This window comes from Aquarana catesbeiana, linkage group LG12 (genome assembly GCF_042186555.1).
Source record: "Aquarana catesbeiana isolate 2022-GZ linkage group LG12, ASM4218655v1, whole genome shotgun sequence".
NCBI lineage: Eukaryota > Metazoa > Chordata > Amphibia > Anura > Ranidae > Aquarana > Aquarana catesbeiana.
This window is the reverse complement of record NC_133335.1, coordinates 129,113,451-129,139,013: the sequence shown is the minus strand read 5'-3', so window position 1 is coordinate 129,139,013 and position 25,563 is coordinate 129,113,451. Positions and strand designations below refer to the sequence as shown.

Below are 25,563 nucleotides of genomic sequence, written 5' to 3'. Positions count from 1 at the left end.
CGGTCGGTGTGGAGGCAAACTACCGGCTTGACCTTTGTCAAAGACATCGCTAAAATCACGGTACTCCTCTGGCAGGGAGGAGAGTGAAGAGGTACACAGGACCTTGGCTACCTTCCGGAAGCAGGTCTTACTGCATTGTGGTGACCAGGAGAGAATCTCAGCATGGAGCCAATCAAAAGAGAGGTTGTGCCTCTGTAACCAAAGATAACCAATAACCAGCGGAAACTTAGGAGAGGAAATCACTTGGAATGGGATTATCTCATGGTGAAGAGCCCCTACGGCCAAGGACAACGGAACTGTCTCATGAGTCACATGGGCAGGCTGTAGAGGTTTCCCGTCAAGAGCCTCAATGGCAAGTGGAGTGTCATGCAGCTGCAGTGGAATCGAGTGCTTTGATACAAAGGCAGCATCAATGAACAGGCCTGCAGCCCCAGAGTCAATTAGAGCCTGTATCTCGATAGACGACTTAGCCCAAGAAAGGGTGACCAAAACCAGTGGCTTATCCTTCTGGATAACTGGGGACGACACAACACCACCTAAGGTCTGTCCATGACAGGACCTCAAGGTTCAGGTGTTCCCAGGATGGGTAGGACAAGACTTCAAAAAGTGACCTGCCTGGCCACAATAAAGGCACAGTCTCTCCCTCCTCCTAAAGGCTCTCTCATCCACAGAGAGACACGTGAAGCCCAAGTGCATGGGTTCATCTTCACTGACAGACTCGGTACCAGGAGGCATGGGAGGTAAGGGAGGCACGGGTGGGACTGCAAAGCTCGGAGGCAAACATACAGGAGGCTTCCGCAAGCGATCCTTAAAAGAAAGTCTTTCTCTGAGTCTGTAGTCAATGAGGATGGCAAACGAGATCAAGCTCTCCAGCTCAGTGGGTATATCTCGGGCTGCTATCTCATCCTTGATGAAACCCTAGAGACCATGAGAAAAAGCAGCCACGAGGGCCTCATTGTTCCAAGCAACCTCTGCTGCCAGAGTACGAAACTCAATGCAACAGTTCTCGTTGTCTGTTTGATGGACATGAGGCACTTGGCAGCAGAAGCAGAGCATGCGGGAACGTCAAATACCCTTTTAAAGGAGGCCACAAACTCAGGGTAACACAAGACAACAGGTTTTTGCATCTCCCATAGAGGGTTAGCCCAGGCCAAGGCTCTCTCAGAAAGCAAAGATATCACAAACCCTACTTTGCTTCTGTCCGTGGGAAACGCCTGGGACAGCATCTCAAAGTATATCTCAACTTGGTTGAGAAACCCTCTGCATTGAACTGGATCGCCCCCAAATCGCTGGGGAAGCGGAGCGGAACCAGACATACCTCTTAAAGAGGTAATACACAAGGCGGGTGCCTGCACAGAGACTGGCGCAGCAGCAGGGATGGCCTGCAACTCAGGTTGTACCAGAGCAGCCACAGTGGTGAGGTGAGCCGTGCCACTCAGGAGCGTTTGTAACGCCATGGCAAACTGATCCATGCTGTGATCTTGCTCATCCAATCTGGAAAAAATATTACCAACAAGTGGATTGACTGTATCTTCTGAATTCATGGCCTTCGCCTACTGTCAGAAACCATGAACCAGACAGAGACAGAAGTACAGTAAAATAACACTTGTTTATTAATACAAATAAAAAGGTAAATAGAGTAGGCGTAGTCAAAGCATAGCCAGAGTCCAGTAACCAGATCGGGTAGTCAGCCAAGCCAGAGTTCAGTAACCAGATCGGGTAATCAGCCAGGCCAGAAGTCAGGGATCCAAGTAGAGGAACAGCAAGCAGGATATGGAGCCAGAAGGGATGTCAGCAAAGCCAGCCTTTAAACAGGAATGCAGGAGATGGTTTCTTGTGTTATGACCAAGGCAAAGGCAGGAATGAAGTGAGCTGGAAATCTTTAAGTAGGCTGGACTGACGAGCAGATCCACAACAGTTGGTTAACTTTGGAGAGAGATGAGAGCTGGCAATTAGCCAACAGCTGAGCAGCCAGCTCAGAGAAGGAAGGGCTGAGCCAGCCCTGTCAGTGCCCCCCTCTTCAATGACCCCTCCCCCCCGGAGGACCACCGGGCTTGAGGGTAAAACTTCTATGGAAATCACGGAGGAGGGCAGGAGCATGTACGTCCGAGGATGAGACCCAGGAGCGTTCCTCCGGACCGTACCCCTTCCAATGCACCAGGTACTGCATTTGCTCACGGAACCTACGGGAGTCATCAATGGATTGTACCTCATACTCCTCATGGTTCTCAACCTGTATAGGGTGAGGACGTGGCACCGAGGTGCTAAAACGGTTGCAGACCAACGGTTTCAATAAGGAGACATGAAACACATTTGAGATGCGCATACTAGGAGACTGGTCCAACACGTAAGCCACTGAGTTAATCCTGCAAAGGATATGGAAAGGCCCAATAAACCGAGGTGCGAACTTCAGTGAGGGAACACTAAGACACTAAGTCGGAGGTTGCGAGATGACAGCCAGACCTGTCCCCAACCTGGTAGGAAGGCGCAGGCAGGCGTCTGTGGTCAGCATGGATTCTGTACCTATCATTAGCATGACATGTAGCCTCCTGGACAGATCCACAACAGCTCTTTAGCGGTGGAGAGAGATGAGAGCTGGCAATTAGCCAACAGCTGAGTGGCCAGCTCAGTGAAGGAAGGGCTGAGCCAGCCCTGACAGGAATATTCAACTGTTTAGTGAAGAGGACAAATTTAAGTGCATATATTGCCTTTGCCATCCACCTTGCTTGATGCAGTGCCCCTGGGATCCTGAAACTGAAGTAGTTTTTAGACCAACCTCCTAGGTACAGGAGTGAGAGTTGTAATAACTCTGTGTAGTCTTCTCTTGGATGACTTCCGTCTTTTAGGACATTTTGGATGTAGTTAACCATTTTCACTCGTTCTTCTATAAAGCCTTGAATGGGACTTTATTCATCCAGTATTGTTGTATATGACTTCTTATCAAGTGAAGCCCACAGACTTTGCTTTGATAAAAGTGATCAATGTGTGCAACCCCGAAATATTATCCAATCTTCTTGAAATCTGGCATATATATCTTTTACATCACTGAGACTCGGGGCGTAAGCAAAGTCATATGAAAATCACGTCTTTGAAAAAATGAAACACCGTAATGTACACTCACTACTTTACATGTAGCAAAGCATAATTTCTTCAGTGTTGTCACATGAAAAGATATAAAAAAAATTTACAAAAATGTGAGGGGTGTACTCAATGTTGTGAGATACTGTATATGTACAGTGGATATAAAAAGTCTACACACCCCTGTTAAAATGAGGCTTATTGTTGATAAATGTAAAATTATGCACTTGGGTGCTAAGAATATGCATGCATCATTCATACTAGGGGAGTACAATTAGGGGAATCAGTGGTGGAGAAGGATCTGGGGGTTTTGGTAGATCATAAGCTTAATAATAGCATGCAATGCCAAGCTGCAGTTTTCAAAGCGAGCAAAGTCCTTTCTTGTGTAAAGAGAGGTATGGACTCCAGAGAAAGATATAGAATTTTGCCCCTGTACAAATCATTAGTAAGACCTCATCTGGAATATCCAATTTAGTTTTGGGTACCATTCTCAAAAAGGGAAAATCCAATTACCTCTCGGGGGATCAGGAAGGATTTTTTTCCCCTGCTAGAGCAAATTGGATCATGCTTTTCTGGGTTTGTTTGGCCTTCCTCTGGATCAACTGTGGGTATAGGATTGTATTTTTTTTTTTTTTTGGTTGAACTAGATTGTCTTGTGTCTTTTTTCAACCTTACTAACTATGTAACTATGTAAATGTCAGATTTCTGTGATGTAAAAAAAATGAGACAAAGATAAATCATTTCAGAACTTTTTCCGTCTTTAATGTGACCTATAAACTATACAACTCAGAACAACAAACTGAAATCTCTTAGGTGGAGGGAAGTAAAAATAAAATAATATGGTTGCATAAGTGTGCACACCCTTGAACTAATACTTTGTTGAAGCATCTTTTGATTGTATTACTGCACTCTTTTTGAGTATGAGTCAGCATGGCACATCTTGACTTGGCAATATTTGCACACTCTTCTTTGCAAAAACACTCCAAATCTGTCAGATTGTGAGGGCATCTCCTATGCACAGCCCCCTTCAGATCACCCCACAGATTTTCTGGTACAATTTTTTTTTATTGAAATATATGAAAAGCAAAAAATAGCTAAGGTGATCCCACACAGGGGATATGAGCAGTAAGCGTATCATTGTACAGCTTAAGGATACACATTAAAAACATGTTTTGTAGAACGAACTGTCGAACAACAATAATCTTCTGGCTGAGACCGGGGGTCAACTTAGGGTGGTTGAGCTAAATTGCTCAGGGGTTGTGGTGTGGAACTGCCCACAAAATTTTGAAAGGCAAAGCTTGGACTGAACTCATACGAACAAACTGGGGGGGGAAGAGACAAGACAAAACACACAAAAAGGAAGGGAAAAAACTGGGGGGGGGGGCAAGGGGGTAGGCCACGTGGCAGGGGAGGGAAACGGGAGAAGAGAAGGAAAGATGGGGAAAGGAAAACGAAGTGGGAAAGACAAAAGGTTCCTCCAGGCCAGGGGGGAAGAGAAGATCAGTTAAAAGAGGCCTAGGCTGGTCGGATGCAAAATAGAAAAGCGTAGAACCACCATGGGCTCCACACCTTAAGAAATTTGGCGTGGGAGTTGTGGAGGAAACTAGACATCTTCTCATTAATCATGAGAGTCGTTTAGATGCTCCTCACCTCTGCAAACGAGACAGCCGGCCCCTTCCAGGCCCTTGCTATTGCACGCTTCGCAGCCATAAACAAATAGGTGGTCAATTTCCACCCTACAGATTTTCAATCGGATTCAGGTCTGGGCTCTGGCTGGGCCATTCCAAAACTTTAATATTCTTCTGGTGAAGCCATTCCTTTGTTGATTTTGGATGTATGCTTTGGGTCATTGTCATGGTAAAAGATGAAGTTCCTCTTCATGTTCATCTTTCTAGCAGAAGCCTGAAGGTTTTGTGCCAATATTGACTGGTATTTGGAACTGTTCATAATTCCCTCTAAGGCCCCTGTTCCAGCTGAAGAAAAACAGCCCCAAAGCATGATGCTGCCACCACCATGCTTCACTGTGGGTATGGTGTTCTTTTGGTGATGTGCAGTGCTCTTTTTGCGACAGAAATAAATTTTAAAATTATGGCCAAAAAGTTCAACCTTGGTTTCATTAGACTGTAACACATTTTCCCGCATGTTTTGGGAGACTTCAGATGCGTTTTTGCAAAATCTAGCCAGGCTTGGATGTTATTCTTGGTAAGAAAAGGCTTCGGTCTTGCCACTCTACCCCAGAGCCCAGACATATGAAGAATACAGGAGATTGTTGTCACATGTTCTACACAGCCAGTACTTGCCAGATATTCCTGCAGCTCCTTTAACCACTTCCATACTGGGCCTATTCTGGCACTCCTCTCCTACATGTAAAAATCAATTTTTTTGCTAGAAAATTACTCAGAACCCCCAAACATTATATATTTTTTTTTAGCAGACACCCTAGGGAATAAAATGGCGGTCATTGCAACTTTTTATGTCGCACGGTATTTGCGCAACAATTTTGGAAAAAAAAAAACAGTTTCATGAATTAAACAAAACAGTAAAGTTAGCCCAATTTTTTTGTATAATGTGAAAGATGATGTTACGCCGAGTAAATAGATACCCAACATGTCACGTTTTTAAATTGCGCACACTCATGGAATGGCGCCAAATTTGAAAATCTTCATATGGCATAAGTCCATACACGTGGGGACGGGGGCGCTTTAAATTTTTTTTTTTTTATTATTATTGTTTATTTTACCTCATTTTTTTATTTTTTACACTTTCTCTTTACATTTTTATTTTTTTTTATCACTTTTATTCCTATTACAAGGAATGTAAACATCCCTTGTAATAGGAATAGTGTGTGACAGGTCCTCTTTATGGAGAGATATGGGGTCTATAAGACTCCACATCTCTCCTCCAGGCTGGAAAGCATGAGATCAAAAAAAAAAATGTACGATCCCATGCTTTCCAGCCGCGGCTTTGTTTACAACCGCGGCCTGTACGTGATGTCATAACGTCGCGCCCGGGCCTCTGACGGTCATAGAGATGACTGGTGACCATATGGTCACCGGAAATCCTTATGCTTGTCATCTGGTGGCGGATTCTTTCTCCAGGTCCCTGATGGCACGGGAGAGCCCGGAGGGTGGTGGGAGGGGGTGTGTCCCCTACTGTTGCCTGTAAGAACAATCAAGCGGCGGAACTGCAGCTATGATCTTTCTTACGGTGCAAAGAATCGCGGGCTCTAAAAGATGATACCTGAATGATGTCTATAGCTACAGGCATCATTTAGATATCCCCACTGAAAGTCAAAGACGTCATATGACGTCCTTGGGCTGGAAGTGGTTAATGTTGCTGTAGGCCTCTTGGCAGCCTCCCTGACCAGTTTTCTTCTCATCTTTTCATCAATTTTGGAGGGACGTCCAGTTGTTGGTAATGTCACTGTTGTGCCATTTTTTCTCCATTTGATGATAAATGTCTTCACTGTGTTCCATGGTTATCTAATGCCTTGGAAATTCTTTTATACCATTATCCTGACTGATACCTTTTAACAATGAGATCTCTCTGATGCTTTGGAAGCTGTCTGCAGACCATGGCTTTTGCTGTAAGATGCGACTAAGAAAATGTCAGGAAAGACCTACTAGAGCAGCTGAACTTTATTTGGGGTTAATCAGAGGCACTTTAAATAATGGCAGGTGTGTACTGACTCCTATTTAACATGAGTTTGACTGTGATTGCTTAATTCTTAACACAGCTACATCCCCAGTTATAAGAGGGTATATTTTATTTTTATTTCCCGCCCCTAAAAGATTTCAGTTTGTTTTTCAATTGAGTTGTGTGTGTGTGTGTGTATGTATATGTGTGTGTGTGTATATATATATATATATATATATATATAATTAGTGTGAGGGTAAAAAAGTGTTTACTCATTTTATTTGCTGACAAAGAAATGATCAGTCTATAATTTTATATTTTTGGTAAAAAATAAAAACAATAAGTGTATATTGATTGGTTTGTGCAAAAGTTATAGCGTGTACAAAATAGGGAATAAATTTATGCCACTTTTATTTTTATTTTTTACTAGTAATGGCGGTGATCAGTGATTTTTAGCGGGAATGCGACATTGCGGCAGACAGATTGGACACCTAGCTGACATTTTTGACACTTTTTTGGGAACCAATGACATTATTAGTGATCAGTGCTAAAAATATGCAAGAACATAAAGCGGCGCCTTCTAAGCGTAGCAATAGATTAAAATTTTTTAATGATGAGGTAAGTAAATGGCAGATACACTCACAAACGGTGGGAGAGATTGGGCATGTCACATTGTCACATAATAGTCATCCGCTCTGTCCAGGAAGGGTGGCGGCTGTTTGACGGAATGGGCTGCAGTGTCTGTGTGCTATCCCTCGTGTGGCACAGCGGCAGTGGATCCAGCGCCTTGGTGGTGTCCGGGGTTGGAGATCGGTGAACACAGGAAGGCAGCGTGATGCAGCAATGACGTCACTACCGAGTACAGGACCAGCAGGGAGGTGCGTGCGTTCGAAGCATGCGTGCTTCTTTCTCAGGCTTTAATGGGGGCCATCTTTGAAGTGGTATATAACACTGAGCTCGGTGCTACCTGATAGGTTAAATGGGTAGCCATGGATACAAAAGGAAACCACGGCTAAGGGTAGTACAATAGGACATACCAGGATGCATTAGCAATAACAAGTAGTGAAAAAAATTACTCAAATGACTTAAAATTGTTAAAATTCATAACTGAAACACAACTACAAATGTCACAATGTTGGAAAAAAATGTCACAATGTTGGGAACATATAAAAAGAACAATCGTAGGAAAAAGAAATCGATCGATCGATAAATAAAACCAATGTATATGGTAGAAATACCAACATACATCCGCAAAGTGTATGGAAATGAGAATGTGATATATATGTGAATAAAGAAAACTATATAACTCACAAGATATGAGAATGTGTGTATATCTATCTATATATATATAGATATATATATATATATATATATATATATATCTATATATATATAGATATATATATAGATATATATATATATATATATCTATATATATATATATATATCTATATATAGATATATAACTAAAAAAGTGTATTGGAAAACCTCATATCAAGGGAATTAGATAAATAATTAAAAGATTATTAGAAAAAAAAATATTAGAAAAAAATAAAAATAGTAGGAAAAAAATTATAATAAATAAAATGGATAAAAATGATAAACATGGATTAAGGAATATGAAGGATACATAAATGCACATTAGTACAATGATCACATAATATGTGTGTGTGTTATGTACTTTATAATGTGTTTGGTGAAGGGAAAACATAATATTGGAAATATATATTAAATATATATTGGTGTGTACCAACAGCTAGATTGAATGACAATTGGGGGGGGGCAATGATGGTAGTGGTAGTGGTATGGAGGCTGTTAGATGTAATTACAATAGGATATTTATTTCAATTCCCTTGTTTAAGCCCCTAGGCGAGAGGCTATCCAAAGTAAAAATCCAATATTCTCCCTTTCACACAACCTCTTGTAACGTTTTGCTTTTGGTAGATGTTAAGAGATAGCCTCTAGGACCCAAACCCGAAGTCCTTGGGTGGATTGTTGGTGAAATTCTTTAAAGTGTCTTGCGACACTATATTTGTCTAAACCTTTTTCTACAAAATTACGACGTTCCCCAAACCTTCTGCAAAGGGTCCGGATGGTGCGGCCTACATAGAATAGTCCACACGGGCATGTCAGGCAATATACAACATACTCAGAAGAACATGTGTAAAAATCTGGTATGGTATATTGCTTACCTTTGCACATAAATTATTTTTGTCTGTGTGTGACGTGTTTACACGTAAAACACAAAGGTTTCTTACACTGGTACATTCCCTTGATGTTAAAGAATGTCAGGGAGGCACTATGGGTAGGTCTTGATTGTTTCACTTTGCTGGGCGCTATTTTGGCCTTGATATTTTTCACTCTTCTGTAAGTGACCATCGGTCGGTCTGAAAGTGTGGATCCTCACTCAAAATGGGCCAGTGTTTTGCCAGAATCCTTTCCATTTTTCTAAATTGACTATTAAATTGTGTAACAAAAAGGACTTATATATACACGTATATTGTCATCTGTTCTCATGGTTCGGTCACTCCTAACTTCAGTATGAAAGTAGTGTTGAAAGGCTCCTTCCACAATGTCATCTGGATAGCCCTTATCTTTAAACTTTATTTTGAGTGTTTGACCATGGATGGTATAATTCTGCATCCGAGTGCAGTTGTGCCTTAACCTACAAAACTGACTTTTAGGAATGTTTTTCACCCAATGTGGGTGATGGCAACTCCCATAGTGCAAGAAGGAGTTGCCCGACGTGGGTTTCGTGTAATTCTGGGCACAAATTATGTCGTCATGGAACAATTTTAAATCCAAAAAGGCAAGTTTTTTGTCATCAGCGACTGCAGTGAACGACAGGCCCGTGTCATTAGTGTTACAGTATTGCAGAAATGTTGGTATGAGAGTATCTGGCCCATCCCAAAAGGATGACTACATCATCGATGTAGCGACCGTAATATGCCATGTGGGTGACATACGGGTTGTTTTGCCAAATATGGAATTGTTCCCAGTAACCCATAGTGAGGTTTGCGTAACTGGGGGCAAAATTGGCCCCCATAGCTGTGCCTCGGGTTCTGGATGTAAAAGCCACCATTAGCTTAAATTTAATTGTGGGTCAGACAATATTCGAGCATTTCCAAGAGAAAAAGTACCTGCCGATTGTTGAGTAATGGGTCATCATTAAGATAGTATTGTGTGGCCTACATTGTGAGGAATAGAAGTATAAAGGGAGACCACTTCTAATGAGAGTCAACGATATGACGGTTCCCATTGATAGTGTTGTAGTATATTAAGAAGTTGTATGCCATCTTTGATGGCATATAAAAATATGCACTGACATTGTCCTAATGACACTGGCAGGGAAGGGGTTAACATCAGGGGCGATCAAGGGGTTAACTGTGTTCCCTCAGTGTGTTTCTAACTGTATGGGGAGGTGGGCTGCCTGGGACAACACACAGATCTGTCTTCCTGCATAGCAGAAAGACAAGATCCTGTGTCATCCCCTGTCAGAACGGAGATCTGCCTTGTTTACTTCGGCAGATCGCCGTTCTGTCTCTGCAGGAAACGATCGTGGGCGGCCAGTGGACATCGAGTCTGCCGGACCCGCTGATTGGCTTCCCCGCTGGCAAATCGGCGCGCGTGCCCACTGAACCTCGTGCACGAACTGACTTACACCTATGACGATTCATGCAGCCGAGCCAGCTTGCCGCAGTATAACTGCGGTCGCTGGTTGGCAAGAGGTTAATGTCCAAATACTGCAGCTACTGACATTTAATATTAGGACACTTACCTGTCCAGGGAGCCTGCGATGTCGGCACCCCAGTCTATGTTCGGGTCGGGGTCCGCCGCCATCCCTGGTAAGGGAACCCTACTGCGCATGCGCGAAGCGCGCTGCACTTTCTAATTGGCCTGGCGGCGGCGTCTCCAGAAGTTTGGAAGGGCACCTGTCAAAAATGGGTATCCGTCCCCCCCCCCCTCCCCCTGAAAGGTGCCAAAAGTGGCACCGGAGGGGGGAGGAGATGGATAAGCAGAAATTTCACTTTTGAGTGGAACTCCGCTTTAAGGATTTAGAGAACATCTGTAAAGAAGAGTGGACCAAAATCCCTCCTGAGATGTGTGCAAACCTGGTAACCAACCACAGGAAACGTCTTACCTCTGTGCTTGCCAACAAGGGTTTCTCCACCAAGTACTAAGGGTTTCTCCACCGCTCTGATGTCCTTTAAAAAGGCCACACCGCTTCTGCCAGAATCGATCAGCCAGGAAACTATCAGGAGGAGAGCCGGCCGGATCACACTGAGGGCAGATCTCCCGCAGTGACACGGCACACTCCAGCCTCCTGGACCAGCATTGGACCAGTGTGCTGTATATTAGAGTAGCCGGTCCAGGAGGTGGGACTTCATTTGACATTGGCCGGCTATTCGTATAGAAGCCATGTCTGAGCGGTAGATCCTGCCGCCAGATCCTCCAGACAGTTTCCTCCCAATTCACCCGATTCCTCCTTGCTGCACTTATGGGCACTGACAGGCTGCATTGATGGGCACTGACAGGCTGCATTGATGGGCACTGATAGGCTGCACTTATGAGCAATGATAGGCTGCACTGATGGACAATGATAGGCTGCACTGATGGGCAATGATAGGCTGCACCGATGGGCACGGATAGACTGCACAGATGGGCTGCACTGATGGGCAATGATAAGATGCACTGATGGGCAATGATAGGCTGCATTGATGGCCACTAATAAGGCTGCACTGTTGAGGGGGCACTGATAGGCTGCACTGATGACCACTGATGAGCGGAACTAATAAACTGCACTGAAAAGGCAGATTGGCACTAGTAGGCGGCGATGATGGGTACTGATAAACTCCACTGATGGGCACTAATAAGGCTGCACTGATAAGGCAGCACTGATATGCTATACTGATGAGGCTGCACTGATGGACACTGATAAGGCAGCACTGGTAAGCTGCACTGATAAGCACTAATAGGCTGCACTGATGGCCACTGATGAGGCTGTGTTTAGGGGCAGACTTAGTTGCGGGGCAGGGTAGGGGTTGAGTGGGGCAACTGATGGCAAGTAACTCCTAAGGCCTGGCTATTGGCTCAGGACTTGATATTTTGAGCCCTGCTTTAGACTATATTTTTATTAACGATATAGGGTGTACATTTTGGGGAGCTACCGCCTCCTTCCTTCTTAATGATAAGATAAGATGATAAAGCGGATAAAATTTCAGAAGGAAACGCACAGAGGACGCAGCAGCGTTGAAAGTCATTTGCATATGTGGGGAGAGTGAGGATGAGAAGAGCTTGGAATATTTGCCTGAGAAGCCATCAGGGCCTGGGGCTATTATTAGGGAGGAAGAAAACAATTTTCTATAATTCGGTGGTTGTGAAAGGTTTGTTAAGGTCCTGCAATTAGGCATCTGACAGTTTAGGTAGGGTGATGTTACTGAGAAAGTCAGAGATTAGAGTAGAGTTCAGATGGTTGGGACATTTTTTGGGTCATTACACAAATTATACAGGGAGCTATAGAATGTGCCAAATGCGTTAGGGATATCCTTGGGTTATTGTAATTTGCCCCCATGGATGAAATGCTTAATGAAGGGGATTCTTTGTTTTGCCTCTCTCTGTTTAAGTTGGATGCCAATAATTTGCCCACCTTATTGCCATCGGCAGAAATGTAAGACCCGAGTTTATGTAGCTTTTTGGCCGGCTGGGTCGAGAGGAAGGTGCGTAGTTTCTAGCTTGGGATAATTGGTAGCTTGTAGCGAGATTAGGCTTTTTCTTATTTTCCACCTCGAGCCTCTCTATAGTGCCTAGAAGTGAGTCTAGCTGTTGCGTCCTCTGGTGCTTTGCTTGAGCGCCAAGTTTTAGCAAAACCCCCCTGATGTAGGCCTTGTCGGTGTTCAGTGTGGGGAAGGGATCCATGACGGAGGGCACATTATGCTCAAAGTATTCTTGTATTTGGTAATTTTATATATTTGGAATTAGCAGTGTTAGACATTAGGAAGACATGGTTGTGCCACATGTTTATGCCCCCGTGACACTTCCCCCCCCCACACACACAGATTGATATAGGGGCGTGGTCCGACCGCGTGATGGTGTGGATATCAGAAGATATGACGTCCTGGAGTAGAAGCTTGTCCAGCAAGAATAAGTCTATCCTCGAGTATGAGCAGTGGGGTTTGGAGAAAAAAGAAAAGACCAGTTCTGTGGAGTGCTGGCATCTCCAGATGTCAAAAAAGGGGAATGGTCTTGAGAAAGTTGCCCAGTGTAGAAGGTCGTGTGCGCGTTGTAGGGGGGCCCAATATGTCCAAAGAGCCACCTGGAACCGCATTGAGTAAAAAAAAAGTCCCCACAGATTAACAAATTACCCTTTCTCTTCTTCTGGATCTACTTCCAGAGCTTGTGGAGGAATGAGATTTGTCGTGTTGGGTGCATAAATGTTTACTATGGTGTAGATGGCATTGTTGATGTCGCACACCAAGATGATAAATCTGCCCTGGTCATCCATGGTGACATTGAGTGGTTTGAAGTGGACAGTATCTTTTATGGCAATTAAAACCTCTCTCTTCTGTATTGCATTAGCAAAGTATACATTGGGGAATCGCTTGTGGGTTTAGGATGGAGTGTTCTGAACAAAATGCGTTTCTTAAAGACATAAGACATCGCATTGAAGCTTAGTGAAGTCATTCCATAGAGAGTGCCTTTTGTTCAACGCAATGTCTATATAGCAAGAGGTGGGTGGGATGGTTCAAGGTGCTCGTATGTGTTGCCGCAATTCAGTCTGAGGATGTGATGTAGACTGAGGTTTGTTCCAAAAGTAGGTGCTTAAACAGAGAACGTTAGAAAGATAGTTAATTCAGTCATAGGCATAATCTGTGAAAATAGTCTCTCATAAAAAGAAAACTGAAACGTGCAGTAAACCACGACTAACTGGGGTTAATCAGCAAAGGCCCGTATTCAGGGCAACCATCAGGGCTAGTGTAGATGTTTTGTTGCCAGGGGAGACGTTTCAAATGATCATCTCTTCCTGATGGTCAGATCTCTTCCAGCTTGCGTCATCCTGTCTGTGATTATGGTTAGGGTGGCCTCTTTGGGGCAGAGGTTCCAGAATGTTCCATTGATGTAGCAGGGACAGACCCTCTTCAAGGGATCGGATATTGTATTGTTTTTCTTCCCTGGTTACCACTAGTTTCACCGGGTGTCCCTATTTGTATGCAATGTTATGGTTTTGCAGGGGTTTAGTGATGGTAGCTAAGTTCTTGCATTTATTCATTGTGTACTGTATGAGATCCACAAAGAAGGATAGCCTGGCCTACTGCTTGGGGAGTGTTGTAGGATTTCTGGTAGCCCAAAGGAATCTATCTTTTATGTGATAGAAGTAGATTTGAACAATCATGTCTCAGACATTGTCTGGCAGGTTGTGATCAAGAAGTAGCTCGGATGGTGGGGCCTCCAGTAAGAGGTCAGACATGAGCTTTGTGAAGAAATCCTTTAATGCCACAGGTTTAACAGATTGTGGTATGCCCTTGATTTTAATTTTATTTCTGCGTGAGCGATCTTCCAAATCAGCCAATTTGGCCTTCATCCACTCCATGTACTTCTCCCGCTCACTGTGCGCATCGACCAGCTCATTGAAGTTGTATGTAAATTCCCCCATCTTACATTCTAAGTGTAAGACCTGATCATCCAATAGATGTATGTCTGCCTTAAATTGGTGGTCTAGCTTGAAGATATCAGCATGAATGGAGCTTTGTAGGAAAACCAGCATTTTTTTTAAAGTAGTTTCTAGCACTGGTTGGTTTGTGGTAGGAAAAGCAGCAATGGAGTTCTCTAAGGCTGTGCTCCCAATGGAAGGTGTGCGTGACAGGCTCACTTCAGTGTGTTGGTTATGCTCGGTGTTCCATCTGGGCCTGGATTTCACTGGGCTGATGGATGTGGATGAGGTTGGAGAGCAAAAATGAGTCCTGGCTTGGGCTTGCAGGTGTCGTCCTCTGACTCTGGCAGGCTCTCCCTCTCCTCCTGTCTCACCACTGCAGCTCGTGGGGCCACTCCCGGCGCCATCTTGGTTGCGCGCACGGGCCAGCTTAGGGAAGAAATCTGTCATTTCCTGGAAGATCCACCTGTCCTTCCTCCGTTTAGACATCTCCCCTGATGTCGCTGGACTTATGTGGAGCAGATGTGTCTGTCAGGCAAAATCTACTCCTGCTGATTGCCCTGTGGAGCCTCTGTGGACCGGAGCTCCGTAGAGGTTCAGCGTGTCGCCATCTAGAACAACATCCGGCCACTTTTTTTGTTATAGGTTTTTATCTGATTAATCAGCCAATTAATCGTTTATGAAACTAATCAATCGTCGCAGCCCTAAATGTCAGATTTGGCCCTGCTTTTGAAGTCGTTAAGGTGGTTACATAAGATAATTTAACCATTCCAGCCATTTATGGTTGGGTAGGGGAGCATTCTTGAATCTGTTGATTTACTCCTATGCCACCTGCTAGAGGAAAAACTGTCTGCAGTTTGATTTTATTCAGTTTGATTAATGTGGGGACAACATAAGCTCCCAGGGGGATAGGTACAAAGTTGGAAACTATAGCATATCCTATTGTGAACGTATCTAGATATATGAAAAAGCCAGGGATTCTGCCCACCAGACTCCACCTATAGCTAGAATATCATTTTTTGAGTTGACTGAATCATTAGAATTTGGTTACTGTGCTCTTTCTGTTGCTTGTTTTCTGCAATTACTTGTCAAATACATTTTGAGTTTTAGCTTTACAGGTCTCCCACTAATTAAATATCTTCTATTCCCTTTGTTTTTCTTTCAGACACATCTCCCTAACATTAAAGTCCATGCCTACTTTGCTCCAGTCACACCACCTCCCTCCGTGGGGGGCAGCAGGCAGCGATTCTGCAGATGCTGTGCCATCCTATGAGAAGAGACTTACATCTGGACTCCCTCACCATTCGTGTGTGGGGTTCCAGCTGGACTCATTTGGAAGAGAATGCGCCAGCTTACTGTGGTCATGGTGGGGGGAGAGGAGACTTTCCTCCTTAATGTGAGAGCGCACACGCCCTTTGCACTTTGGGCGGGGTCTAGCAACACAGATTTTTTCAGTTTTTCCTTTTGCATTACCCAGGATGGTTGTGGGAGAAAAACAGATTTTTGAAGGGGAGCAGAACCAACAACACTCCAGGATTTTGTCCCAAAACTTTGGAAGGGAGGAGTTTCAAAATGTAGATTTTTGGAAACATAATCTCCTGCATTTTGGCATCTGATTAGAGGTTGATACGGTTATCCTTTGCTGTGGTTCCAGAGGAGTTTGTGGACAGAGGAGCAGGGACTTCTGTTTCATTTAAGGACCTAAAAAGGTATACCAGCTGCACCTCCGTTTTCTACTTTAATCCCTGGTACTGCATTAGGGAAACAGCAGCAAGGGTAGCCCCAGCACCCTTCTCTCCCTTTACCCCCTGGCTGGTGATATCTTGGACTTTCCACAGTGACATAATGCATTCCCCCACAGATGGAACAGAAAAACTGAAATGTTACAAATAATGGATTATATAAATAAATATATATATATATATATATATATATATATATATATATATATATATATATGTGTATGTATGTGTGGTCTATATGTTTAACATATATATATATATATATATATATATATATATATATACACACACACATACTTTGTACTATATAATTTTAATGATATTACAGGGTGATCCCTCCTCACGTTCGCGTGGATGTGATAATGATGCCAATTACATGAGTAAAAATGGAAAAAAATTGTCTAGAGTCTGGTTACTAAGATATAGAAGTTTGTCTTTGTTAAGAGGTATGTATCTGTGTGTTCAGTTTATAAGAATTTCAAATTTTTAGTATAAGTTAAATCCTGATTAAGTAATTAATATAACAAGCACAGTGGATGAGGGTAGTTTTTGGCAGCTAAGTGTTCTATGTTCATTTTTTTAACCCGAAGTTCCAACTTTTAAGGGACCCTGTCACCAACCTAAAAAATACAGACAAACGCACAGACAAATATTTTTAATTTTAAATGCTTGCTTGCATTGTTTTTTCCTTCTATAAATTTTTTTTTCTTTTTATCCACTTGAAATGTGCCTTTGAACTTTCTAGAACATGACTACCCTTGCACATCATAGCCCTTTCTACTTCTAAGCATGTCTTAACTGCACTCTGTACTGGTTCCCAGCAGTAGACTCCGGGCTTTTGGATGCCTACACAAGGGAGGCTTTTACAGGTAAATAAACAGGCATAAAATATGTTAAATTCACATAAAATGTTCTGGAAAGATTTGTGTTGAAATTAATGATCCAGCAACAGGGTCTCTCTAAGACCCCATACACACTATTAGATTTGCTGCAGATTTTTGTCTTCAGATTTACCATATAATATGAGGTCAAACCTTAAGAGTTTCAATTCGTATGCAATCAGGCAGGCCCTTGCACTACATGGTTTTGGTAAATCTGAAGACAAAAATCTGCAGAAAATCTAATAGTGTGTATGGGGCTTAAGTGTGTTTAAATTTTTTTTTTTTTTTTTAAAGTGAACTTTTTCAACTTTTAAAAAAAGATTTTTGCAAGCAATCCTTACCTGCTTCTGTTAGAGACAAATGAATGTAGGCCTTGGCATGACCTGTCTAACTATAAAGCTGATGTAATAGTTTGCCTTCAGTGTAACATGTAGATTAGGAATAGAAAAAAGAGAGAAAAACTGCGCTATATGGTATTGGGATATGACAAAAAATTGGTGAAATAAAGCAGCAATTCTAACAATAAAACACAGATTGTTAATAAAAATTAAAAAGAAAAAAGAATTGCGCTAAATAAGTGAAAAGTGTTACACGAATTAAGCAGTGACAAAATTTGAAAAACACAATTTTGTGCACAAAATGAATGTGAATGGAGATAAATAAACCCTCGTGACAGCTACTTATAGTCCAAAAAAATATGTAAATCTTAAACTGCAGTGAAAGAGGTAGCCCTAAACCACCAATATACAAATAAAAGTCCAAGTGATTGATAAATATTCATCTGTTAAAACGGGAAGGAATCCACCACCAAGAACAGAAGGGGTCACTCCTTACCGAAAGGCCACGATCCCCCGCTACAGAGGAATATAGCTCACAGATACACATTAGCACTGGCAACAGGAACCCACATCAGCATCCACTAGGGGTCATCACAACGTCAGCAGTGAACTTGTGAAGGGGGCGTACCCTTTTGTTATCTTGAAGAAATCAAACAGGGATTTCTTCAAGATAACAAAAGGGTACGCCCCCTTCATGAGTTCACTGCTGACGTTGTGATGATCCCTAGTGGATGCTGATGTGGGTTCCTGTTTCCAGTGCTAATGTGTATCTGCGAGCTATGATCCTCTGTAGCGGGGGATCGTGGCCTTTCGGTAAGGAGTGACCCCTTCTGTTCTTGGTGGTGGATTCCTTCCCATTTTTTCAAAGATGAATATTTGTCAATCACTTGGACTTTTATTTGTATATTGGTGGTTTAGGGCCACCTCTTTCACTGCAGTTTAAGATTTATATATGTTTAAGATTTATATATTTTTTTGGACTATAAGTAGCTGTCACGAGGGTTTATTTATCTCCATTCACATTCATTTTGTGCACAAAATTGTGTTTTTCAAATTTTGTCACTGCTTAATTCATGTAACACTTTTCACTTATTTAGCGCGATTTTTTTTTCTTTTTAACATGTAGATTAGTCTCTGTGTTGTAAAATGAAAAGCAGCAGCCTTTAGCTAGGCATAGACAGATCAAAATTCAGCTGTTCAGCAGGGTCAGGCTGAATTTTGATCTGTGTGTGGCCCTGCGTGTTCAACGAAAGTCGATGTAGGGCACATGGGAAAACGTTTTTTGGTTTTCTTTTTAAGTTTTTGATGATTGGCTGCAGCCACTGATTAGTGTATTTTGACAGCAGCAAAAGCCAGTGATGGGGGGAGGTCTTCTATCCATCTTGTTTGTGGGGCCACTGATTAGTGTATTTTGACAGCAGCAAAAGCCAGTGATGGGGGGAGGTCTTCTATCCATCTTGTTTGTGGGGATGGAGGAAAGCCTTAGCATCACTTTGTGACCAAGAATCCAGAACTACTGTTGTAAGATAAGTCACCTGCCAAGCCAAAAGTAAGCCGTTCCATGTGTATTGATCTTGTGCACAAGCAACAGCCTACTGGGAGGTATAATCCGGTTAGAAATTTTCTGACTCCCAATATTGTTTCCCCCTATGATGAGAGGGGATTGCATCATCTGCCTATGCTGTTTTTCCTCACTACACTGCTCTGCCTTCACTAAACATCAATGTTCATATTTGAGGATCAATCAGTGGATTTGGTTATAACACCCCATAAATACATAAAATAAATCAAACGCAAAAAGTGCAAACATTTTTAAAGGATAAGTTGACCTTTGCAAAAAAATAATAAATGCACATTTTTTGTAGGTAAAAAAATGTGCATTTGTTATTTTTTTACTATGAGGCTGCAAAGCATTGCACCAGCAATCAGTAGATCGTGGGTGCAATGCAGGGCTTTTGCAGACAGTTTGTGTAAGATGTCTACTTGTACCTTGTACGAGCAGGCAATTACACACTGAAAGAAAGACTCAATGAACTACCTAGAAAGTTTAACAGCACACTGGTAATTCATTGAGAACTACAAGCCGACAGCCACAAAGGCTGTCGTTACTACTTGTTTCCGCTTTCACGGAAGTCTGGAAATGAATGACACGGCCGGGTGGGTGGAGCCCTGCGGAGTCACGTTTTTTTTAATTGTGACAGCAAGAGGAGGAAGAAGATCGGGAGGATGCGGGGGGGGGGGGGTGCTGCATCTGTAACATGTTACAGTGGTAATAGAAAAGAATCACCCACCTTTAAAATAATCACATCTGTTGCTTTGCAGCCTGAAATGAAGACTGACACAGTTTTTGTTTTATCGGAGGGTTGCAAGAAAAAAGCCACTCCTCAAAAAAAGGAGACACTAAAATTGATTTATTTGGCCTCAACACCAAATTACATGTCTGGCAGAAATCCAATACAGCTCACCATCCAAATAACACCATTCTTACAGTAAAGCACGGAGGTGGTAATATTCTGTTATGGGGGTGTTTCTCTGCAGCAGGGCCTGGAGCACTTGTCAGGATAGAAGAAAAATGGATGGGGCAAAATATGGGGCAAAATACCGTCAAATTCCTAAAGGAAATTGGATAAAGTGTGGAGAAGTTGGTTAAATAGTGCCTCGTTGCCTAGATGCCCAATTTTGTATATTGAATGTTTATTATATCTCTTTTACCTCAGTGGTACAAACAATTGGGGACAGCCTCCAGGGCATTATTTCACCTTGGACTGATCCTGGTTGATTGACCCACTTCATGGGATACATGTGTTAACTATTATCTGTGCACAGTGCGAGCCATACACATTAACTGGAATTTATCTTGTCAGTTGCTCCACTTAACAGTGCTACTTTTGTTATGCTTTTTGTCTGAGTACTGTGTGCCCTCTGGTTTTGTGCCACCATAGGTTTATTTACCTTTCTTAAAAACCTTCAATAAACAGAAATTAAAAAAAAAAAAAAAATTCTTGAGAAAAATCTACTGCCCTCTACCAGAAAGTTGTCAATGGGAAGGTGGTGTACAGTGAGGTAAAAAAGTATTTGATCCCCTGCTGATTTTGTACATTTGCCAACTGACAAAGAAATGATCAGTCTATAATTTTTATGGTAGGTTTATTTTAACAGTGAGAGACAGAGTAACAACAAAAACGTCCAGAAAAACACATTTCAAAAAAGTTATAAATTGATTTGCATTTTAGTGAGTGAAATAAGTATTTTAACCCTTCGCAAAACATGACTTAGTACTTGGTGGCAAAGCCCTTGTTGGCAATCACAGAGGACCAGCATTTCTTTTTGTTGGCCACCAGGTTTGCACACATCTCAGGAGGGATTTTATCCCACTCCTCTTTGCAGATCCTCTCCAAGTCATTAAGGTTTCGAGGTTGACATTTGGTAACTCAAGTCTTCAGCTCCCTCCACATATTTTCTATGGGATTAAAGTCTGGAGACTGGCTAGGCCACTCCAGGACTTTAATCTTCTTCTTCTTGAGCCACTCCTTTGTTGCCTTGGCCATGTGTTTTGGTTCATTGTCATGCTGGAATACCCATCCACGACCCATTTTCAATGCCCTGGCTGAGGGAAGGAGGTGCTTATTTAAGATTTGACAAGACATGGCCCCCGTCCATTGTCCACTGTCCTGTCCCCTTAATAGAAAAACACCGCCAAAGCATAATTTTTCCACCTCCATGTTTGACGGTGGGGATGGTGTTCTTGGGGTCATAGGCAGCATTCCTCCTCCTCCAAACACGGTGAGTTGAGTTGATGCCAAAGAGCTCGATTTTGGTCTCATCTGACCACAACACTTTCACCCAGTTCTCCTCTGAATCATTCAAACCTTCATTAGCAAACTTCAGACATGCCTGTACATGTGCTTTCTTGAGCAGGGGAACCTTGTGGGCACTTCAGGATTTCAGTCCTTCACGGCGTAGTGTGTTAACAATTGTATTCTTAGGGACTATGGTTCCATCTGCCTTGAGATCATTGACAAGATTCTCCCGTGTAGTTCTGGGCTGATTACTCATGATCATTGAAACTCCACGAGGTGAGATCTTGCATGGAGCCCCAGACCGAGGGAGATTGACTGTTATTTTGTGTTTCTTCCATTTGCAAATAATCGCACCAACTGTTGTCACCCTCTCACCAAGCTGCTTGGTGATGGTCTTGTAGCCCATTCCAGCCTTGTGTAGATCTACAATCTTGGCCCTGACATCCTTGGACAGCTCTTTGGTCTTGGCCATGGTGGAGAGATCGGAACCTGATTGATTGCTTCTGTGGTCGGGTGTCTTTTATACAGTTAACAAGCTAAGATTAGGAACACTTCATTTAAGAGAGTGGTTCTAATCTCAGCTTGTTACCTGTATAGAAGACACCTGGGAGCCAGAAATCTGTCTGATTGATAGCGGATTACTTACTTATTTCACGCATTCAAATGCAACTCAATTTATAACTTTTTTGAAATGCCTTTTTTCTGGATATTTTTGTTGTTATTCTATCTCTCACTGTTAAAATAAACCTACCATTAAAATGATAGACTGATCATTTCTTTGCCAGTGGGCAAACTTTCAAAATCAGCAGAGGATCAAATACTTTTTTCCCTCACTGTACCTTCCAACATGACAATGGCCCAAACCACACAGCATAAATGACAACACAGGTTGAAGGCCAAAAAGGTGAATGTCCTTGCATGGCCTAATCAGAGCCCAGACTTAAACCCCATTAAAAATCTGTGGAATGACTTGACGACTGCAGTCCACAAACTGTCACCATCAAATTTAACCACTTAAGGACCAGCCTCGTTTTGGAATTTAGGTGTTTACATGTTTAAAACAGTTTTTTTTGCTAGAAAATTACTTAGAACCCCCAAACATTATATATTTTTTTTCTAACACCCTAGAGAATAAAATGGCAGTCATTACAATACTTTTTTTTTACACCGTATTTGCGCAGCGGTCTTACAAGCGCACTTATTTTGGAAAAAAAAATAACTTTTTTGAATAAAAAATAAGACAACAGTAAAGTTAGCCCATTTTTTTTTTTATATTGTGAAAGATAATGTTATGCCGAGTAAATTGATACCCAACATGTCACGCTTCAAAATTGCGCCCGCTCATTGAATGGCGTCAAACTTTTACCCTCAAAAATCTCCATAGGCGACGTTTAAAAAATTCTACAGGTTGCATGTTTTGCGATACCTCACATGTGTGGTTTGACCACCGTTTTCATATGCGGTCGCTACTCACGTATGCGTTCGCTTCTGCACACGAGCTCGTCGGGACAGGGGGTTTTAAAAAAAATTTTTTTTTTATTTTTCTTATTTATTTTACATGATTTTATTTGTTTTTACACTGTTTTTAAAAAAAATGTGTCACTTTTATTCCTATTACAAGGAATGTAAACATCCCTTGTAATAGAAAAAAGCATGACAGGACCTCTTAAATATGAGATCTGGGGTCAAAAAAAACCTCAGATCTCATATTTACACTAAAATGCAATAAAAAATAAAAAGTCATTTAAAAAAAAGAGATTGAAAAAAATGTGCCTTTAAGACGTATGGGCGGAAGTGACGTTTTGACGTCGCTTCCGCCCTGCAGTTTCATGGAGACGAGTGGGCACCATCTTCCCCTCACTCGTCTCCAGGCACAGCAAGGAGAGAGACGCGATTGCCTCCGCCGCTACCGACGGCTCCGATAAGCGGCGGAGGTTATCAGATCGCGGCAGGAGGGGGGCCCTCTCCCGCCATCGATAAAAGTGATCTTGCGGCAAATCCGCCGCAGAGACCACTTTTATCTGAAAGCTGACCGCCGCACGAAAACGGGGATACCGGGGTTATGGCAGCTAGCTGCTGCCATAACAGCGATATCTGCCACCAAACTTAGGACGTACATCGGAGTGCGGCGGTCGGCAAGTGGTTAACTGAACTTCTGTTCTGCAAAGAAGAGTGGGCAAATATTGCAAAGTTAGTAGAGACATATCCCAACAGACTAAAGGCAGTAATTAAAGCAAAAGGCGATTCAACAAAATACTGACACAAGGGGATGAGCCTTTTTCTAACTCAGTGATTCCGTTTTTGATTTTTTTATGACATGTTGGTGTTATATCTTTCATTTGGATGTTATAAGTTGCACTGAGTAAATACAGCTGGATAAAACAAAAACTGCCGGTCTTCATTTCAGGCTGCAAAGCAACAAAATGTGATTATTTTAAAGGGGGGGTGATTTTTTTCTATACCCACTGTACATGTTATCGGTGTAACATGTTACCAAAAGTGAACGTATTATTTTAAATTGATCAAATACGTAAACCTTTTAATGCTGATATAACAATTATATTGTTGTGGATTATTTAAAGCTTCTCTTTATAAGCAAATCATTCCATGTGCTAATAAGCACAATCCGTAGCTTTCTTGTATAATGCCGGGAAAAGCGAGCTTAAATATCTCCAAGTAACACAGACACAGACGCTGATATCACGTTGAGGATGAGCAGCTCATTTTATTTATACTGTAAACATGAATAACAAAAGAAGATGGTGGCTCCGGAATCAGCCACTTGTATTCTTTCAAAAGAACCAATCGCACACATGTATATATTCAAATAGAATTCCAGTAGTGACGTGTGCAGATAGTCGTGTGTAGAGCCATGCCGCAAGCGTCTTGTGAGACACAAAGTGTCAAACCATGTCTAGACCTGATCGGGGTTGGTGAACATTTCCCTTCTAGCTGTTCCTGCCATTCCTACCTTCTCTTGTGCCATCAGATCCTCACGATCGGCCGTGACGAGTTTCACCCGAACGCATGAACCTCTTGCATTAGGGGGAATTACCTTTTAAGCTGTAGACCCGCATGAATACCAAACTAAAGTTGAAGCACACTTGTGGGCTACCTAGTTGTCCCGATACCCAAACTGGCAAGAACCAGAGCTATTGTTAAAACTATAACTAATTTTACCCTCTAGAAATGTATCGTTAAGTTCTATTGACAAGTGTCTGGAGTTTTTTTTACTAGTTTATCAAAACTCCTCATACCAATATGAACATCATATATAGCATGTACCGCTGTCATCGCTGGGGTATTAAAGCTTGTTGGAGATTTAGAGTAGACCCAGCAATTGGTCCTGTTCGCTTTCTTAGCTAGTTGGAAAATACACCAAGCTAAAAATATAAACAAAGATACTCCTCATCCTTTGGTGTAGTTGAGCAGCTTCTTGCAGTGGCTGGCGTGGATCCAGTTGTCTCATTCCTCAAGCTTCTTTACAATGACCCAGTATTGTGTCAGGGTCCAGGAGGGACTCATGAACCCTGTGGTGGACCTTTTGAAATTCACGTTACAGTGACTGCACCTACCCCATCAGCTGAGAATGTAGGTGACAGCTGCTGAGGAAAGTACAACCCTGCTTTTGGCTGACCTCCAAACAAACCTCCATATGGCGATAACCCAGACATGTGGGAACTCAATGACTGTGGTCACTGTATTTTACCATCTGAGGTGTAAAACCTGGAACCATTGACAAAAAGGTTCTTCATCTGGGATGGGAGCCTCCTTCACCAGACTGCTAGTTGCTGATTCAAATTCCATCAAAGAAAGACAGTCGTAGAACATGTGTCATCCTACTAGGTCACAAACTTGGTTAGAATTAGAGCGGTTAGTATTATTAGTTTGTCATTCTTACCATTATCCCCCCATTTTCTTCCTCATTACAAATCGGAGGAAGAGACGCAGGGTTTAGAGTGATGCAGAACAAAAACAATGAAACAGCCAATTATACTTTTACCCTCTTTTAGGTGTGTGTATTTATGCATGTGTACAGCTAGCTACATACACCTTCAGAAACTCACTGAACCTGAAAAGATACTTATAAACAAAAATTATTACTCTATCCTTCATCTTTAACCTGCAAAGAAAGGCAACCAATACAATATTCCTGTACATTGGTAAATTGGCACTGACATTCCCCAAAACCGACAACTAAACCTTCTGTAACTCGTACAAACGATCGAACATTCCGACAACAAACTCCATCACTAGCCATCACTCCCGAGCAGAGGCTAGTCGCCACGTTGCAGTACTTGGCGATGGGGTGAAGTCTGCAGGACATCAAGTTCTCGACAGGCATCTCCCCCCAGGCTCTGGGGATCATTATTCCAGAGACCTGTTCTGCCATCATACAAGTCCTGCAGAAGGACTATATTAAGGTAAGTTTTCTCCTTT

General features: G+C 42.4%; 1 protein-coding gene across 9 annotated transcripts in view; it reads left to right on the top strand.

Annotated features, from left to right (window-relative positions):
* The window catches only part of FBXL20 (F-box and leucine rich repeat protein 20), a 592,644-nt gene that overhangs the window by 405,294 nt on the left and 161,787 nt on the right, over window positions 1-25,563 (top strand). For 4 of the 9 annotated variants that reach the window (XM_073608330.1, XM_073608331.1, XM_073608338.1 and 1 more), the window contains exon 15: window positions 7,418-8,109. The exons of 2 other annotated variants lie outside the window; for them this stretch is intronic. In XM_073608330.1, the coding sequence (XP_073464431.1) occupies window positions 7,418-7,531 (114 nt within the window). In that variant the 3' untranslated portion in view covers window positions 7,532-8,109. Of the gene's footprint in view, window positions 1-7,417; window positions 8,110-15,527; window positions 16,506-25,563 lie in introns of those variants that run through there. 3 more of the 9 variants (XM_073608339.1, XM_073608332.1, XM_073608333.1) reach the window with 1 other exon arrangement.